The sequence below is a fragment of the Ruditapes philippinarum genome, unplaced genomic scaffold (genome assembly GCF_026571515.1).
Source record: "Ruditapes philippinarum isolate M1 unplaced genomic scaffold, ASM2657151v2 ctg7828_1_1_1_1, whole genome shotgun sequence".
NCBI lineage: Eukaryota > Metazoa > Mollusca > Bivalvia > Venerida > Veneridae > Ruditapes > Ruditapes philippinarum.
In genome coordinates, this window is record NW_026864702.1 from 9,442 (window position 1) to 26,089 (window position 16,648).

A 16,648-nucleotide genomic window follows, 5' to 3' on the forward strand; every position below is an offset into this window, starting at 1 on the left:
TAATGTAATTCTACAGATTTACAGAATCATGAAAAATAACACGGACCGCAAATAAAGATTTGACACAGCATTATTACTTACAGAGTAAGCGATAATACGATAAAAAGGCAGTATTGAACTGGCAAGCATTAAATAGAAATAACGCTTATATTTTGATATATCAATTTATACAAAGCCTTATAGATATATCTATTATGTCCTTTTATATTTAAGGTATTACTAAAATGATTTTAACTTCCTTCACGTAGAGCCAAAAAATATCTACTAACTGTTTTACTATTTGAATTTAAGAAGGTGTGACATTTATATGTTTCATACGAATCTGTGGAAGAATATCGTTTCTACGTTAAACGGGGAGTTATTTACGTAGTGAGATATCAAAATGTTTTTATTTTTTATTATTGTTAATAGTGAATAAAAAGTATTTTCAGCCTTCATTCATCAAGAACAAAAGATAAAAATAGCGGAACTAGTTTTGTATATTTATTAACACATGTAAGTTTTCCATATATCCTGTCTTTCGTTAACTTAAAATGGTAAAAAAGACAGAAAAGTAAAAAGGGATGTATATTCTCCATTTTGTGACAAACATCAAAAATATACTGTAGACCTATTTTGTGTGGATTGTGACAAAGTAATCTGTGTAATTTGCCAAGCTACAGAGCATAATTCAGGCAATCATAAGAGAATACTCACAGTTGAAGACGCATCTGCTAAATTCGCTGAAACTAAGGAGTTTTTAGATTATGAAGGCAAACTTTCCTTCGTTTCCAAACGTGAAAATGAAATATTGGCAGAAAATAACAAAGTAGTTACAATAACGAATCAAATAAAAGAAGAAACAGAATCTGTGATTAAGAAGCATAAACAGGACATGATTGATCTGATTGAAAAACATTACAAGATGTTATATGAGAAGAATCAGCTCAAGTACGAAGAATCCAAGAAAAGATTACAAAAAGCGAATGAGCAATTGTATAAGAATAAGAATAAAACTGCAGAAATTTGCCAGGAAATCCATGACAAAAAGGAGAGTGGACAAAACGTGGCATTGTTTATAGCTATGAAAAAATCACAAGATAATTTACGGCAAATTGAAATTGAAATAGAAGAAACTGAAAAACTAAATTTTGTTGAAAGGTAACTATATATATGATATATACCTATAGAAACTGCTACAATGCAACACTAAACTTATATTCTTTTATATCAAACTTTGGATAACGCAGGTAGCTTACTTTTTTATACAAGTATATCTTACTTTACGTAACTTGTCTCAAAATCCCAATCAATCATAAAAACTAAAGCTTAAAACAAATTCAAATATAATTTTTCACACTATTACACTTATAGAAATAGCGCTTAGATTATGCTTCCTTCTTAAAAGGATTGTATTGATTTAAATGAATACTGTCATGCACAAACAGATACGTGTAAGTGGCTTTAGTAAAAAATAACAGAACGCCATATTTGGAGGTTAAATTTTTTCTTTATATGGTCATGTTGGCTTTGTAGCATTTTACATGAAACTGTTAGAATTTGATTTATAATGGAAAATTTGTAATTTATTTACATTCATAAACATTGCGCCATGATTCAAGGGTTAGTTCGAATCAATTAATTCGGCCGGGCACAAACATATATGTAAGTTACAAATTGTCATAACCTAACACCGTAAACTCTTTATTTTAACGAAACATTCTCTCAGTCTAAAAGTGTGCTATTTATAGTAACAAATGTATAATAACGGAGTAAAGATTCGTCAAGGACTCCTCGGAGAGAAAACATCATGGAAAATTATAATAAACATCGAACCCGTAAACACTTTCACCCTCATTGCTTTAATACATTTATCATTTACACTTATTACTGTTTGCACAGTAGGAACTATCACATATATAAGGAAAGCGTAAACGTGATGGACACAATATAGTGAAATAGAATTCGTAAAGAAAACCCAATGCAGCAAAATTGAAATGTTATAGAGTCGATTTAATTGTGCCTGTTAATTGACAGCACTGGAAAGTGCATGTTACCGTCCACGCCCCTTTATGCGGATATTTATATCCTACAATTGACGAATATATACCTTAACCTACTCTATATTAATATGATATATTCGATAGTATAAATTCTCTTGGCAGGTATAAGTTTCAAGCAGGACACATGGTGGGACAGCTTTTGGAGGAAGAGAAAGAATTTGGTGAATTGTTGGTAACGGCGTCAAAGTCTGCAAAAGGTACATGTATTGGAATCTATGTTATCATAGTTATTACTTAAATAAATGAAAGCCGACAGTATTCTGTCTGTATAAATTAGCAGGCATATTAATTTTTCACCTTCTCAGAGAACAGAAAAAGTAGTTTCATATTATACAAACTTTATTTGTTAAAGTGAGACAGTCTAAAGTTATTTAATTTCTTAGTATTTCTGCTGCACGGAAATACAATTACAGTTGATACGATCCCCTGTACAAAAATTGACTTTCTGCAAGAGAAATGGTAACTTCCGGATACATATCAAAGTCTTTTACTTTTATGATTTTGTATAAGAATATTTTAAACACTGTGCAACAGTCGACAAGTTGTGGCGGAGGTATTAGTAGAATATATATCTGATGGTTGTACACCATCGCGGTCAATTCATCATATTATTCAGGTTTGTATGTAACATAATCAGAGTAGTTATGACGTTATTGCCAAATGTAAAAAAAAAACAATTGTTGGTAACAAAGTTACTGGATTATTGGCTCAGGTAAAACATCTAATGAATATTACAAAAATATTACATTTTGTAACCTAAACAAATTCAGCACGTTCATTGCTTTGATTAGTCCATCTGTCATTGCGTTAACTTTTCTTTTAAAATAATGAAATGCATCATGATTATTTGGAATAAATGTAGCAATTTCACATGTTATCTTTTATAAGTTCTGCTTTAAAATGTTCAAAATATGCAGTGAGACTTTATTAATTTAGTTCAGTGTATGTGATTAAAGAAACAAAAAATGATTAATTTATAACATGATGATTTAATGTGTATACATGTAACCTAATATCATTTAGCATATTTCTGAAAATAAATCTATATTCACCATTTGTAGTACCGCTACTTGAATTAAAACCTCCTGGTGCTTTTGTGTTACCTCGTCAGAGCAATGTTATGGTACAAAGAGATATGGCAGATGAAGATGAACAGGAAGATTACGGTATTTCAATATGTTAGAATGTTTATCAAGCATTTGATAAACCTTATTTGTCGATGACCAATTAGGTGAAAAAGTTTAAACGCCTGTTTATTAGATTGATAAAACAAGAAAAGGAACAGGAAGTTAATATGTATTTAAATGGTATTTAAGAGGTAAAAACATGTCATTTATTCCTGGAAAATGATAAATTATCGTTGAATTGTTTGCATAACATAATAACAATTTAATAACTTAAAAGGTTGACACTTCTTGTTGTCTTTCTGTTCATGTTAAAGAGTCAATAATGGACATTACAGCTATTTCGTGATCAAAAACATGTACCTAGTAAAAGATTTTCTCGATTACATTTTATTCCTTAAGTAGAAAGATAAATTTAAATAAATTATTTTTTCTATAAAATAGAAAAAAAATTAAACATTTAAAACAACTGCAAAACGGAAAAAAGTGAATAATGATTCAGACTTGGTTTGACTGAGTCTGTTCAGAGACTGGAGTGGTAAGTGCAAGCTCAATCTAGACAGGTAAGCCAAATACAAAAGAATGTCCTTATACAACCATTTATAAAAACGCTAATAAGCGTGGACCCGGGGGCGCAGATCGAGATTTCAGAAATAAAACGGAGGGGGCGCGGAACAAAAAGCACATTTATTAGCGGTGGCGTTAGCGAAGATTAATTAACAAACTCCGCCTCAGCGAAAGGTCGAGAATAAACAATTTAAAATGGCGATGTGGAGGGAGGGGGGGGGGGCTGAGCAAAAACACGCTTATTTGCGGGGCGCTAATAAGCGAGTTTTCGCTTCGCTCCCTTGCCATTTTATTTCTAAAATCTCGTTTCGAGGTCGCCATTCATAGAATGGTACGTACGTGTCACATTGAACGTTCCATGAAAACGGCCATATGAACACATTTCCAGATTTTTGTAAATTCGAAATTTCACCATTGTCGTGTTGAAATGTTGAATTCTGCTTAAGACGGTGCAGAGGGGCACGGGCAGTGACTTGCACTTTCCAAAAGAGTGGCGTGTTGTCCCTAAATTAACAAATGGTGATGTCCTAAACGAGAAAACAATGGCTTAACAAAAAGGGACGTTATGAGGCCTGTATGTTTGTAAAAAACAAATCCCTATATAATCCCTCAAAACGGAAAAATGGAACATATTGCATGTTCGGTTAAATTGAGCCTGTTCATGGACAGAACTTAAAGATAAAGTCCCATTTAACAGAAGTGGGAAAAAGGTGATTCCTCGGAAGCATAAATCACAACAAATCTAAATGAAAATTGTAGACCCGGTATGATTGATTCTGTACATGAGGGATAATGAAAAAGTGAAACATTCCTCACGCCTCTCTTCCACCCCCCCCCCCTTTAGTACCGTTTTGATTGTTACTAAATTTCAAACATTTAATGTGCTGGAAGAATTTCTTAAATAAAATTTAGATGTAAAATAAACAGGTTATTTTACGTGTAGTACAAAATGTTTTTTTGAATTCGGACTCTAAACAGCATAAGAACTCCTACTTGAATTATCTGGCAGACCGCCAAACTATGTGCTCGTCAAAATTTATTCCGGTCTTGTACAGTTTTAAGTTAAATAACCTATAAATGTGCTCTGTGTTGATTTATTGAAGACGTTAGGACTGATAAACATGCATAACCATGCATTTTATTATTTTAAGGGGTTTATATCTCTCTGCCTAAGTATGTGAAAACCTTCCCAACTGACGACAAGATTTTGCCTCAAGTTTTACAATCATTAAACAGATCCGGTTTCATGTCTGTATTGTTACTTGTTTTGGATGTTTACATGTTTTGTCATGCCTGTCTTGTTGGATTTATGGGCCCATTTTAGTTTATATTATTTCACATTACATGTCCCACTCATTTCACCCTATGTCCGCTCCAGGTTTTTGTTTGGTGCCTCTTGGGTGTCCTGCTTGGGTATGTCGGGGAGCTGCGTCCTGTGAACGTTGTCTTTGCCTTGTTGATCTTTATTCATGTTTTTTATAAACATTATGTGACAATGTACATAAGTTAAGCGTCGGTTTTAATTTCAATTTTGAACTGAAAATCTTTTTGAAAACTGACATTTTTTATTTCTAATTCTTTGAACAAAATGTTAACTAAAAGAAATCTTAAAAAAAATGCTAATATAAGGTTAATAACTCTTGCATCTTTTCCTCTTTTCAAAAATTGTCTTCCTTTTAATCATAGAGTTGTTGCCTTATTTTTTTACTCTTTAACTATATGCACTACTAAACGGATTAATACTTCAGATTTATCATTGCTATCTTTTCTATAATTACAGCGTTTTATAATTAAGTGTTTTGAAGAGTTTGGACACGTCAGTGCCTTCCTGGTATCGATACAATGTATGGATATTATAATTTATTCGTTTAAAAGTTCAGACTTTCTAAACTGCGCCCGGTATTAAAAAGGGTTAGCCTTTATATTCTTTTAGAGCTATTCTATTTTCTCCACATTATTTAGAATACATAGATGAAGATGCTAACGATGAACAACTTGACTCGAGGATGCCTCAAAATGCCGGAGCTAGCAGAAATTTTGATAAATTTTCCAATGATCTGAATAGGAAATGTAAGTGGCAATGTTGTTTCTTTCTATTTTTTTTTCTAAATAAATAGGAATCAATTAACTGAAATGGAATCTCCTTTTATCCTGGTTACTAAATGAATATGTTAAGGTAACTATAAGCTTTTGAACCGCTTAGTACGATAGGGATGATATTTTTTTTTACTATTCTTCCCTAAGTAAATAAACATTTTTTCAAATGTTTTGATATTTTATCCAAAGTTATAATCACCTTTGTTTCCTTTCGAAACTAATCGAAATCGATTTAAAATGAAAATCTCTAAATTGGTACTTAGTTTGATTTAAAGCAATTGATTTTTATAAAAAAATAAGAGCATTAATCATATAAACAACACAGTTTATAAAGATGCACCTCCGATTGCAAAGAAACCATCACCTGGAACCATACGGCGACGAAGGAACACACGGCACCATTGTAATGATTCTGATACAGTAACGACGGTATTTACGTGTATTGTTTTTTTCCTTTTTAATAACTTGTAATGTACGTAGTTATGCATTTACCATCCCTTCGGCTTTGTGGTCGGCGAGGATAGGAAATAATGATAACGGAATTGATATTTTTTGTAATTCCGTCTTTTGTCGCCTATGTACTTAAATCGCTTTGGATATGTGATATGATTTTTTCAGAAGTTAATGTTCATTACTTTCACTTAATACAATATTATAATCTGCATGTTATAATTATATGTTATAATAAGTAAGTTGATGGTCAAGCTCATCGAAATATTTTACTAGCTAATGGTAATTTCTTTATTAAGACTAACTTAAGTGTCTAGTTTCGAGTTGATACCCAACCATAGCTTTATTGAATAAATACGATCAGTTTACATATCATTTACTTTTTAGACATCAATATCACCTTTTTCATTCTGTAGAGAAACTGAAATACTTGCGATTGTATTATTCTTATGATTGCCATAGTTCAGTCGAATTTTATGTTAAATTGCGTCACTATTATATCAAAAGTGAGCCCAAATCACATTCATTTCAAATTTTAGGAACAGCTTCGGGAAATTGGGCAAACACAAAAACCAGGTAAAGTTTCAATTGATTTGATGTACTTTTTGAAAATATTTAAAAATAAATATTTAAAATGAAGTATTCATTAAATTATTTTTTTTTTTAATTAACGATAATGTATTTAAAGGGCATCCGTGGCAAACTGGTTAAGGTCGTTGACTTCAAACTACTTGTTCTTCACCGATGTGGATTCGAATCTCGACTTGGATTCTTTGTGAATGTAAGAAAGCTATCAAACAAGGTTCGGTGATTCTACTCACTTCCCAAGGAAGGGCACCTGAGCTTTTAACCCACCGGTGAAGCTGGAAAGCCGCCATATGACCTATACTATGTCGGTGCGTCGTAAACCCAAATCTACAGTGTTCCGTTCAGATAATCCTGATTTTTTATTTCGTCCTCGGTACGATGGTTAAATCGTGCCATCGCGTTTTCACTATCGTACTTTGAGATTTTCTCAGTTTGTAAACGTTAGTGAAAGTCGAGCCCGGGGTAACAAATCTGACGTAACTTCTAATTCCACTACCGAAGATTGATAATATTTTTTAACTTTCATCATACTTCTTAATATATTCTTCTCAAACTTCAATACTGAACAGTGTACGTGCAAATACATACTTACTTTAGAATACCATTGTTTTTTGTGATATTTAGCTTGCTTGCAACTAGACCAATGTCCGGACTTGAGCAAAAGTCCAGTATTCAGACCTCTCAAATTTAAACAGTTTGAAAAAAACATATATTTACAGGAAAAGAGACAGAATTATGATTAAATAGCTATAATTCAATTGTCAATGATAAAATAAAATATACTGACGAAGTTTTTGCACCTGCATAAATAAAGACGGGTAATTCTTTAACTTTTAATTGGACAATCCACCTGTTGGGATTTTTAATCTGCATTTAAATACACAGAAATTTGCCATTTAAATTGCTGTCCCAATTAAAGGAATTTTAATGCATGTTTAGCTTTAAAAGATTAAACAAATGACCGGTGATCTGAATTTAGATGTTTTGGTATTGAGGGTATAATTTCAATGAATTTATAAGGAAAATCTACGGGACTTAAAAACTTGTCCGTGTGTCAGAAGATTCCGGTTTTTTGAGTATTCTGGTTTTCAGAGTCTTTACTATAGAACATTTTTCTAGCAGCAATACAAGTTATATGCAACACAACCAGACTATTATAAATGATAAAAAACATGAAAAAATAAGCAAGCTTTCATTTACTACATAAATCGAAAAATGATATCGTATTGACCTTCATCTTGACAGGGGGAGCAGCGGGCGAAATAAATACCAAGCAAGACACTCATATAAGCTTACTTATATCAAGTAATTTGTAGGTATTGACCTTAAAACAAAATCTTCTATTTCAAGTTTAAAATACATCGATTATGACCCTACGTTTCGCTCAAGCAAACCAATTTTTGGTCTTATTATCAGCTTGCATCCCGCAACATTTCGTCGAAATGTCTCATAGCTAGCTAACTTAAGTGATTGGACGGATACCATTTTTTCTATATTAAGTAAAGGTTACATTTGCCTTGAACCTAGGGAAAACCCTACGCAATCCCAGGAGAAGTTTTTACGTATGCGTGTATAAGACATAGTTTATTCCATAAATCAGTTATTGACCTGTTTTAAGTAAAAATGACATTTACATTGACCCTTAGGAGGCTCGAAAGCAATCTTTATCAAAGACTACACATATGCCTGGTAGAAAACAAACTGCATTGAAATATCTCATTCAAAACTTGTTAATAACGGGAAACAATATTTTCTCTGTTAAGTAACTGCGACCTTGACCCTACATGACCCAATGCAATCCCAAGCGACGTCTTCGCATTGACTTACAACTCATTGGAATTTCTTATTCCTATCTGTAGTCACTGACCAGATATTGTTTTTCTATTTTTATAAAAAAAATATACTAAACCGTGACCCTAGTAGGCCCAAAGGCAATCACCAGCGAGTCTTTTACACCATGTTTCATTTAACTATATCATTATTCGCTCTAGTCATTTACCGGAAACCGTCTTCTTCTATTAGTTACGGTGACCCGACCAATGCAATAATAGTTTTTTCATGTAAGCGTTCAACACAGCAAGTATCACTATAATACATTATTTCTTAATAACATGTCCGTTATTGATATAAAAAATGATTTTCTACTTTAAGTAAAGGTGATCCTGACGATGACTCTAGGCGACCGTATAACAATCCCAAGCGATGTCTTTACATAAGCCTGCTATATACCAATTGAGAAAAGTCAATATCAACTTCAGAAATGGACCAGAAACAATCTTGTTTTACGAACGTCTGTCTGTTCATCCGCGGCCGCGCGTCCGCCTTAAAACAATATTATTTCCAGGATTATAGTTTTGAAAAATCTGGTCGAGTACGAGTATGTAAGGATTTTGAACTGAAAATATTCAGCCCCTTATTCTGCTTAGCCAAAAGTGATCAATATTCAACACAAGTTAAAATCATCTCAGACTCCACAACTATGAATTGTGTTCTGTTTTAAGTCAAAATAACACTGTAATGGTCATTTTGTGACTCTCCAGTTAGACCCTTGTAGTATTTCAGACTCATCAAGCATCTGAATAGAACTACCAAGTTGGATATTTTCCCCACATGAATGTGTTTACAGCAGTAAGGGCAAGTGGCTAGACGCCAATGACCTAAACCATTCGGTCACAAAGCCCCGACCAAACTCCAGACTGTTGGCAGCTTGAAACAGTTTAAGACTTTTTTAAACTGATTTAAATTCAAAAATTTGCTAATCTTATACACATATTCGCCATGCTTAATGTACAGATATAATTGATGCTTAGGATCTCCAATTCTATGTTCAGAACGAGAACAAGCAGCATACATTAATCCTGCACTATATATACAATTAGGTAAAGATATGATATCAACACCTCAACAACAGCCAGGTAAATACAACTGAATAAATAATACATTTGTGTATATTTGAAATCGATAATGAAGAAAAGTTCCAGACAGTTATCACCAAAATTACTTGTATGTGTGGCTTGAGATAAATATTTCGACAATTTACTGTATTTCAAAAAATGATATTACGCACAAATTAGCTAATTCATAGAAATGCTTTAATACTTAAATAAACTGTTCTATATCCAAAGCATTGCAAATCCTTTACAAATATTCGCCAGGCTACATGTATAGAAACAAATGTTGTCTTTTAATGTATAGGATCTCCAATTCTAAATACAGAAAGAGAGCAGGCAGCACACTCAGGTCCTGTATTTCCTGCACAATCAGGTCAATATATGATATCAATACCTAAACAACAGCCAGGTAAATACAATTGAAGAAAGAATATATGTGTGTATATTTGAAATCGATAATTAAGAAAACCTATATTAATCTTTCCAAACATTTATCACCAAAATTACTTGTATGTGTGGCTTGAGATAAATATTTTGACAATTTACTGTATTTTAAAAAAAATTGTATTACGCACAAATTAGCTTATTCATGGAAATGCTTTAATACTTTAATAAACTGTTCTATATCCAAAGCATTGTAAATCCTTTACAAATATTCGCCAGGCTACATGTATAGAAACAAATGTTGTCTTTTAATGTATAGGATCTCCAATTCTAAATACAGAAAGAGATCAGGCAGCACACTCGAGTACTGTATCCCCTGCACAATCAGGTCAATATATGATATCAATACCTAAACAACAGCCAGGTAAATACAATTGAAGAAAGAATACATGTGTGTATATTTCAAATCGATAATGAAGAAAACCTTTATTAATCTTTCCAAACATTTATCACCAAAATTACTTGTATGTGTGGCTTGAGATAAATATTTTGACAATTTACTGTATTTTAAAAAAAATTATATTACGCACAAATTAGCTTATTCATAGAAATGCTTTAATACTTAAATAAACTGTTCTATATCCAAAGCATTGTAAATCCTTTACAAATATTCGCCAGGCTACATGTATAGAAACAAATGTTGTCTTTTAATGTATAGGATCTCCAATTCTAAATACAGAAAGAGATCAGGCAGCACACTCGAGTACTGTATCCCCTGCACAATCAGGTCAATATATGATATCAATACCTAAACAACAGCAAGGTAAATACAATTGAAGAAAGAATACATGTGTGTATATTTGAAATCGATAATGAAGAAAACCTTTATTAAGCTTTCCAGACATTTATCACCGAAATTACTTGTACGTATGCGTGGCTTGAGATAAATGTTACGACAAAAAAAATGCATTTTATAAAATGATATTATAATCAAATTAGCTTATTCATAGAAATTTCTTAATACTTAAATAAACTGTTCTCTTTCCAAAGCATTTCAAATCCTTAACACGAATTTGCCATGCTAAATGTATAGAAACAAATGATGTTTTTAATGTATAGGAACTCCAATTCTAAATACAGAAAGAGAGCAGGCAGCACACTCAGGTCCTGTATTTCCTGCACAATCAGATCAAGATATGATATCAGTACCTATACAACAGCCAGGTAATAACAACTGAAGAAAGTATACATTAATATATATATATATATATATATATATATATATATATATATATATATATATATATATATATATATATATATATATATATATATATATATATATATATATATATATATATTTGAAATGAAATCAATAATTAAAAAAACTGAAAGAAAGCGTTCAAGATAATTATCACCGACATTACTTGTATTTTTCGCTTGAGATAAATGTTTCTACAATTTACTGTATTTTATCAAAATTAACGATATTTTGCACAAAATTATTACAAACGAATGTTCCTAGATATTTATTTTATTTATTTTTTTGGTTGAAATGGATTGTGTTCATAACATTTCTTTTACTGACTTGTAATAAGTTAATTATATTTTGCTGTGCGTTATTTACAAAACGTAAAGTATTTAATTAAAGACTTAAACTGTACATTTACCAGATTATAGATTCATTATTTTTAATTGGTTTTCTTTTGTGTTAAGAAACGTATATAGCTTTGTACGATTACAAACCAAGAATGGACGATGAAATCGAAATCAAGGCAGGACATGTTGTGACGGTTTGGGAAAACTGTGATGATTGGTTCCGTGGTGTAGCAAGCGGGAGATATGGATTATTCCCTCAGAATTACGTACAGAAGGTTGAAGATTCAGGTGGTGCCGGTACACATGCTTCAGGTGGTGCCTGTACAAATGAAATGGCTAGTAAAATATTATATGCTCGCCGTGGTAAGTTAGACAAGAGCTAAATAAAACTACAGTAAACTACGCTTATAGCGAACTCATTGGGACATTCAAAATGTGTTCCTTATATCCGCAGTTCCTTTTAAGCATATAGCGAACTAGATTTAGTTCCTTGTATAAGGAGTTTTTATAGCGAACATATTTACATGTAACGAACTGATTGTTTAAAATCGTGCACCTTTCTGAAGAGCATTTGATTCACAAAGAAAAGATCATGGTCAGGATCAAGTGAACCTGATTTTATTTCCATTGTTCTACTTGACTAGAATTGATCGTGTTTTGCTAGAATTAAATTGTAAATATTCAAAATGTAAAAATTGCTGATTTGCAAAGAAACCAAACTATTTACAAATAACAAAACAAATACAAAAACATTCGGATCAAAATAAGGATCAATTTTAGGATCAGCATCAATATTTTGTTCAACTGTAAAATAGACGTATCATGTAAAAATAACAATAAATTTATTCTCAAATTTCATTAATTTGCTAGAACAAGTCCTGTTTTATCAAATTAATATTAGATATTTAATCTATGAGGATAAAAAATGAAGAAAATTAGAGTTTTTAAATTTGATCCTGATCTTGATCCTGATCCTTTAATATTTGTAAACACGGCGCCTCGGCTTTTCGTTTTCCTTCCATGATTAAGAATAAACAAGATTTTCGATTCTTCATTCCTTTCATATTGAATATCTTCTATTATATTTTAAGGGTGACTTTAACCACGGATTTATGATATACATCCGTGCTTTGACTGATGAAATATATAGATTTCTTTTCATTTCAACCAAGCATACTTTGTAGTTTTCAATGGATTATGCTTGCAAGCATGCTGATTATGTTAAAAAACCCGATAATATTTATAAATTATCATAATTATTCTACTCGAGCAAAACAATTTAAAAAATAATAAATAAAAGAATAAAAGGAATAATCGTTTTATCTTGGTGACAAGAACTCATGCTAAAAATATCCCTAATAGAAAACTATTACGTACTTCTATACAAATTCATTTTCTTAGATGTATTGAAGTTCGTTCAACAATAAACGGTACATTCAGCCGCCAATGAAAACGAAACATGCGGGTTCTATTTACGGATAGCCGATATTTTGGAGTTCGTTATAAAAGTGTAATTTTCTGTACTTTTAACTAAATTGGGACTAAGAAATGAATTCCTTATAACATTGTATAAGCGATAATTCCTTATAACCGTGTTCGCTATAACCGTATATTTTTATATTAGATAAAGAAGGGCTAAATTCGGGCCAAAATAAATTGTTCCTTATAGCCGGAAGTTCGCTTTAACCATGTTCGCTATAAGAGAAGTTTACTGTAATATAAAAAAAATCAAGAAGTGATGGATGTATTTTATCAATATCAAAACAAAACAATTTGTGTATTCAAGAGACAAGACAAATCTTATGAAAAAATATTGTATATTTAGATCGTTTCAGAATCATCTTGAATAATTGTAAATAAGCCATTAAATCACCGACATTTTATAAAACATATTTAAGTCAGTATATTAGTGTGTTACCACTACAAAATTAAATAATATAATCAATTTTCTAATTCACATTTCAATATTATTAGTACAAGTATGGACCATTTTCTGAATTCCACCAATTCGTAAGAAATATGTCGTTCCAAACTCTAGTAATTAACTGTTTTAGCGACCATTTCCCTACATGACCCAACGCAAACCCAAGCGACGACTTTGTTTGAAACACATTGAAATTTCTCATTCCTATCATTTGTCTTCGACCAATCATTGTTTCTCTATTTCAGTAAATCTATAAAAGTTACTATACCTTAACAGATATCCTATATAAACATTCTTTCCTCTTGGTATTGACCGGAAACCATCATGTTTGACGCACGACCGTCTGCCAATCCGCGGCCGCGAGCCGACTTTAAAACAATCATATTTCAATGAGTTTTAATTTTGAAACATCTGGGTAAATATTTAAAATTTTTAAACTGAACATTTTTCAACCCTTAATCCTGCTAAACCGAATATAAACAGCTGGATAGCTTCCTCATATGAATGAATTTACAGAGGTATTTGGTAAGTGATTACCAATGACTCGAAACACTCGGTCACGGGAGCCCCGACCAGGTTCTAGACAGTTGTTAGCTTAATCATAGAAACTTCTTAATACTTAAATAAAATACTTAATACATTAACTGTTCTAAATCCAAAGTTTTGCTCAAACTTTAACACAAATTCAGCAGGTAAAATGTAAATAAACAAATGATGCTTTTAATGTATAGGGTCTCAAATTCTAACTACAGAAAGAGAGCAAGAATCACACTCGGATCCTGTATTCCTTGCACAATCAGGTCAAGATATGATACCAATACCTCAACAACAGCCAGGTAAATGCAACTAAAAAAATAAATGTGTGTGTACTTGAAATCGATAGTTAAAAAAAAGCTTTAAGTAAGTGTTCCAGACAGATATCACCGTAATTACTTCTATTTGTGGCTCGATATAAATGTTTTGGTAATTAAACGTGTTTTATTACATAATAATATGCACACATTATTAAAAATTAGTTATCGCATAATCAAACCTTCCTTTCTTTTTACCTGAAATGGAATGGTTTTATAAAATTACTACAATGTATAATGATTATAGACTTGTAATAATTTTATTATCATCGCTGAGCATTTTGTTTGAAACGTAATAAGAACTTTCTAAGTAGTTAATAATAGACAGCAACGACACCTTTAGCCGATCAAAGTTTCAATATATTTAATTGGGTTTTCTTTGTGTTAAGAAAAGTATAAAGCTGTGTGCGATTACAAACCAATAAGGCATGGTGAAATCGAAATCAAGGCAGGACATGATGTGACGGTTTGGGGAAAAAGTGATGATTGGTTCCGTGGTGAAGCAAGCGGTCGATATGGATACTTCCCTGGGAATTTGGTACAGAAGCTTGAAGATAATGATTCATTTGGTGAATGTACAAATGAACTGGCTAAGAAATCATATGCTCGTCGTGCTAAGTTGAAAGATAGCTAAATTAAACTAAATATATAATTAACAGGAAGTGATGGATGTATTTTATCAATATCAAAACAAGACAATGAGTGTATTCAAGAGAAAGGACAGATCGTGTGAAAAATTACTTATTGTATATTCCGATCGTTTCACAATCATCTTGAATACTTGTAAATAAGCCATTAAATCACCGACAGTTATGAAACATATTTAAATCTATAAATAGGATAAAGTGTGTTCTTGTGTTACCATTAAGAAAATTAAATAGTTTAACCAATTTTCCATTTCACATTTCAATATTATTAGGTACAAGTGTGGAAAATTTTCTGAATTCCGCCTATTCGCAAGAAATATCTCAATTTCAGTATTTATGTTGAATTCAGGTAACAGACCTCATTGAATAACAGATTAAGTCCGAAACGTTCTAAGTTGTCGTTAATGCCATCCAGGAAGATAGTGAAGTCCAGTCTAGTTACCTAGTTATTCTTAGTACATTAAATTTGAATATGTTTATTGTAGGATAACGGTAATTAGACGGTAATTAGTCAACAAAACATAGCCGGATATTAATCATATAAAGTAGCTGACACCGGACTACTCTTAAGCATTCATACTTAGAAATGAAATACCTTTTCTCTTTAAATATGTTTTATTTTAAAATACCTGTAAGTATTTTTAATTAGTCGGGAAGATATTGTAGGATAAAGGTAATTAGACGGTAATTAGTCAACAAAACGTGGCCGGATATTAATTATGATAGTAGCTGTCACCGGACATGCGAGTAAGATTTTCCTAATTTAGTTAATTGATGAGCATGTTATCACATAAGCGGTGATTGTATCGATAGGGAGAAACATAATTGTTTATTTAATTGTTAGCCGTCCGGAAACGCATATTTGCAGTTATGAATTATATACATAGTGTTTTAACTAATTCTATTCCTGGGAGATTCTGCTTTCGTAAAAAAAATCAAATTTAAAAATGACTAATAGGACAAACCAGTGTTAAATTATTTAATTAGAACAACAAAGTGATTATGCTTTTATAAAAAAATTCTTTACCTAGGACAGCAAATTGTTATTTAATTTTATTCTCGAACTACAGAACAGTGTTTATTTTAGGACAATTCAAGAATTGAAAATATAGTTATTTTATGTATGCATATATATACGGAAAATTTCTTATATCAGTTTCCTATATTAGTATTACATTATATACCATAGTTTTCTTTTATATTTGTTAACATAATTATGTATATGAAAAAAAAATATGATTGGTTTAAATAATATCACTTTAAATGATTTAAACATATTTGTATATCGGTAATTATATCTATTGTTATATGTTAATTGTAAAGTGCCAATTGTGTACCTTTAGTTTTCTTGTTTTTATTTTTGCATTCGATTTTTCTTCATTCTTGTAACTACTCTTGAGCATTCATACTTAGAAATGAAATAATATTTCTCTTTAAATAAGTTTTATTTTAAAATACCTGTAAGTATTTTTAATTAGTCGGGA

The 16,648-nt window shown here is 31.4% G+C and overlaps 2 protein-coding genes across 2 annotated transcripts; both read left to right on the forward strand.

Moving 5' to 3' along the window:
• The first annotated feature begins 306 nt into the window (after window positions 1-306).
• Window positions 307-2,580, forward strand: LOC132726546 (uncharacterized). The gene is made up of 2 exons (XM_060711878.1): window positions 307-1,140; window positions 2,145-2,580. The coding sequence occupies exons 1-2, from the start codon at window positions 875-877 to the stop codon at window positions 2,278-2,280; spliced, it is 402 nt and encodes a 133-aa protein (XP_060567861.1). The 5' UTR covers window positions 307-874; the 3' UTR covers window positions 2,281-2,580.
• An 8,560-nt stretch (window positions 2,581-11,140) lies between these two features.
• LOC132726547 (SH3 domain-containing kinase-binding protein 1-like) lies at window positions 11,141-15,642 on the forward strand. The gene is made up of 4 exons (XM_060711879.1): window positions 11,141-11,367; window positions 11,860-12,105; window positions 14,398-14,502; window positions 14,907-15,642. Exons 1-4 carry the CDS (start codon window positions 11,340-11,342, stop codon window positions 15,149-15,151), a joined length of 624 nt encoding a protein of 207 aa, XP_060567862.1. The 5' UTR covers window positions 11,141-11,339; the 3' UTR covers window positions 15,152-15,642.
• Window positions 15,643-16,648: the final 1,006 nt, after the last annotated feature.

What these genes read in the sequence shown, in the direction of transcription:
- LOC132726546 (XM_060711878.1), top strand. Translation starts at nt 875, where the DNA reads ATGATTGATCTGATTGAAAAACATTACAAGATGTTATATGAGAAGAAT. An exon ending in AAACTAAATTTTGTTGAAAG is followed by an intron (nt 1,141 to 2,144) that starts GTAACTATATAT and finishes TTCTCTTGGCAG; the next exon opens with GTATAAGTTTCAAGCAGGAC.
- LOC132726547 (XM_060711879.1), top strand. Translation starts at nt 11,340, where the DNA reads ATGATATCAGTACCTATACAACAGCCAG. An exon ending in AATATTATATGCTCGCCGTG is followed by an intron (nt 12,106 to 14,397) that starts GTAAGTTAGACA and finishes TTTAATGTATAG; the next exon opens with GGTCTCAAATTCTAACTACA. An exon ending in AATACCTCAACAACAGCCAG is followed by an intron (nt 14,503 to 14,906) that starts GTAAATGCAACT and finishes CTTTGTGTTAAG; the next exon opens with AAAAGTATAAAGCTGTGTGC.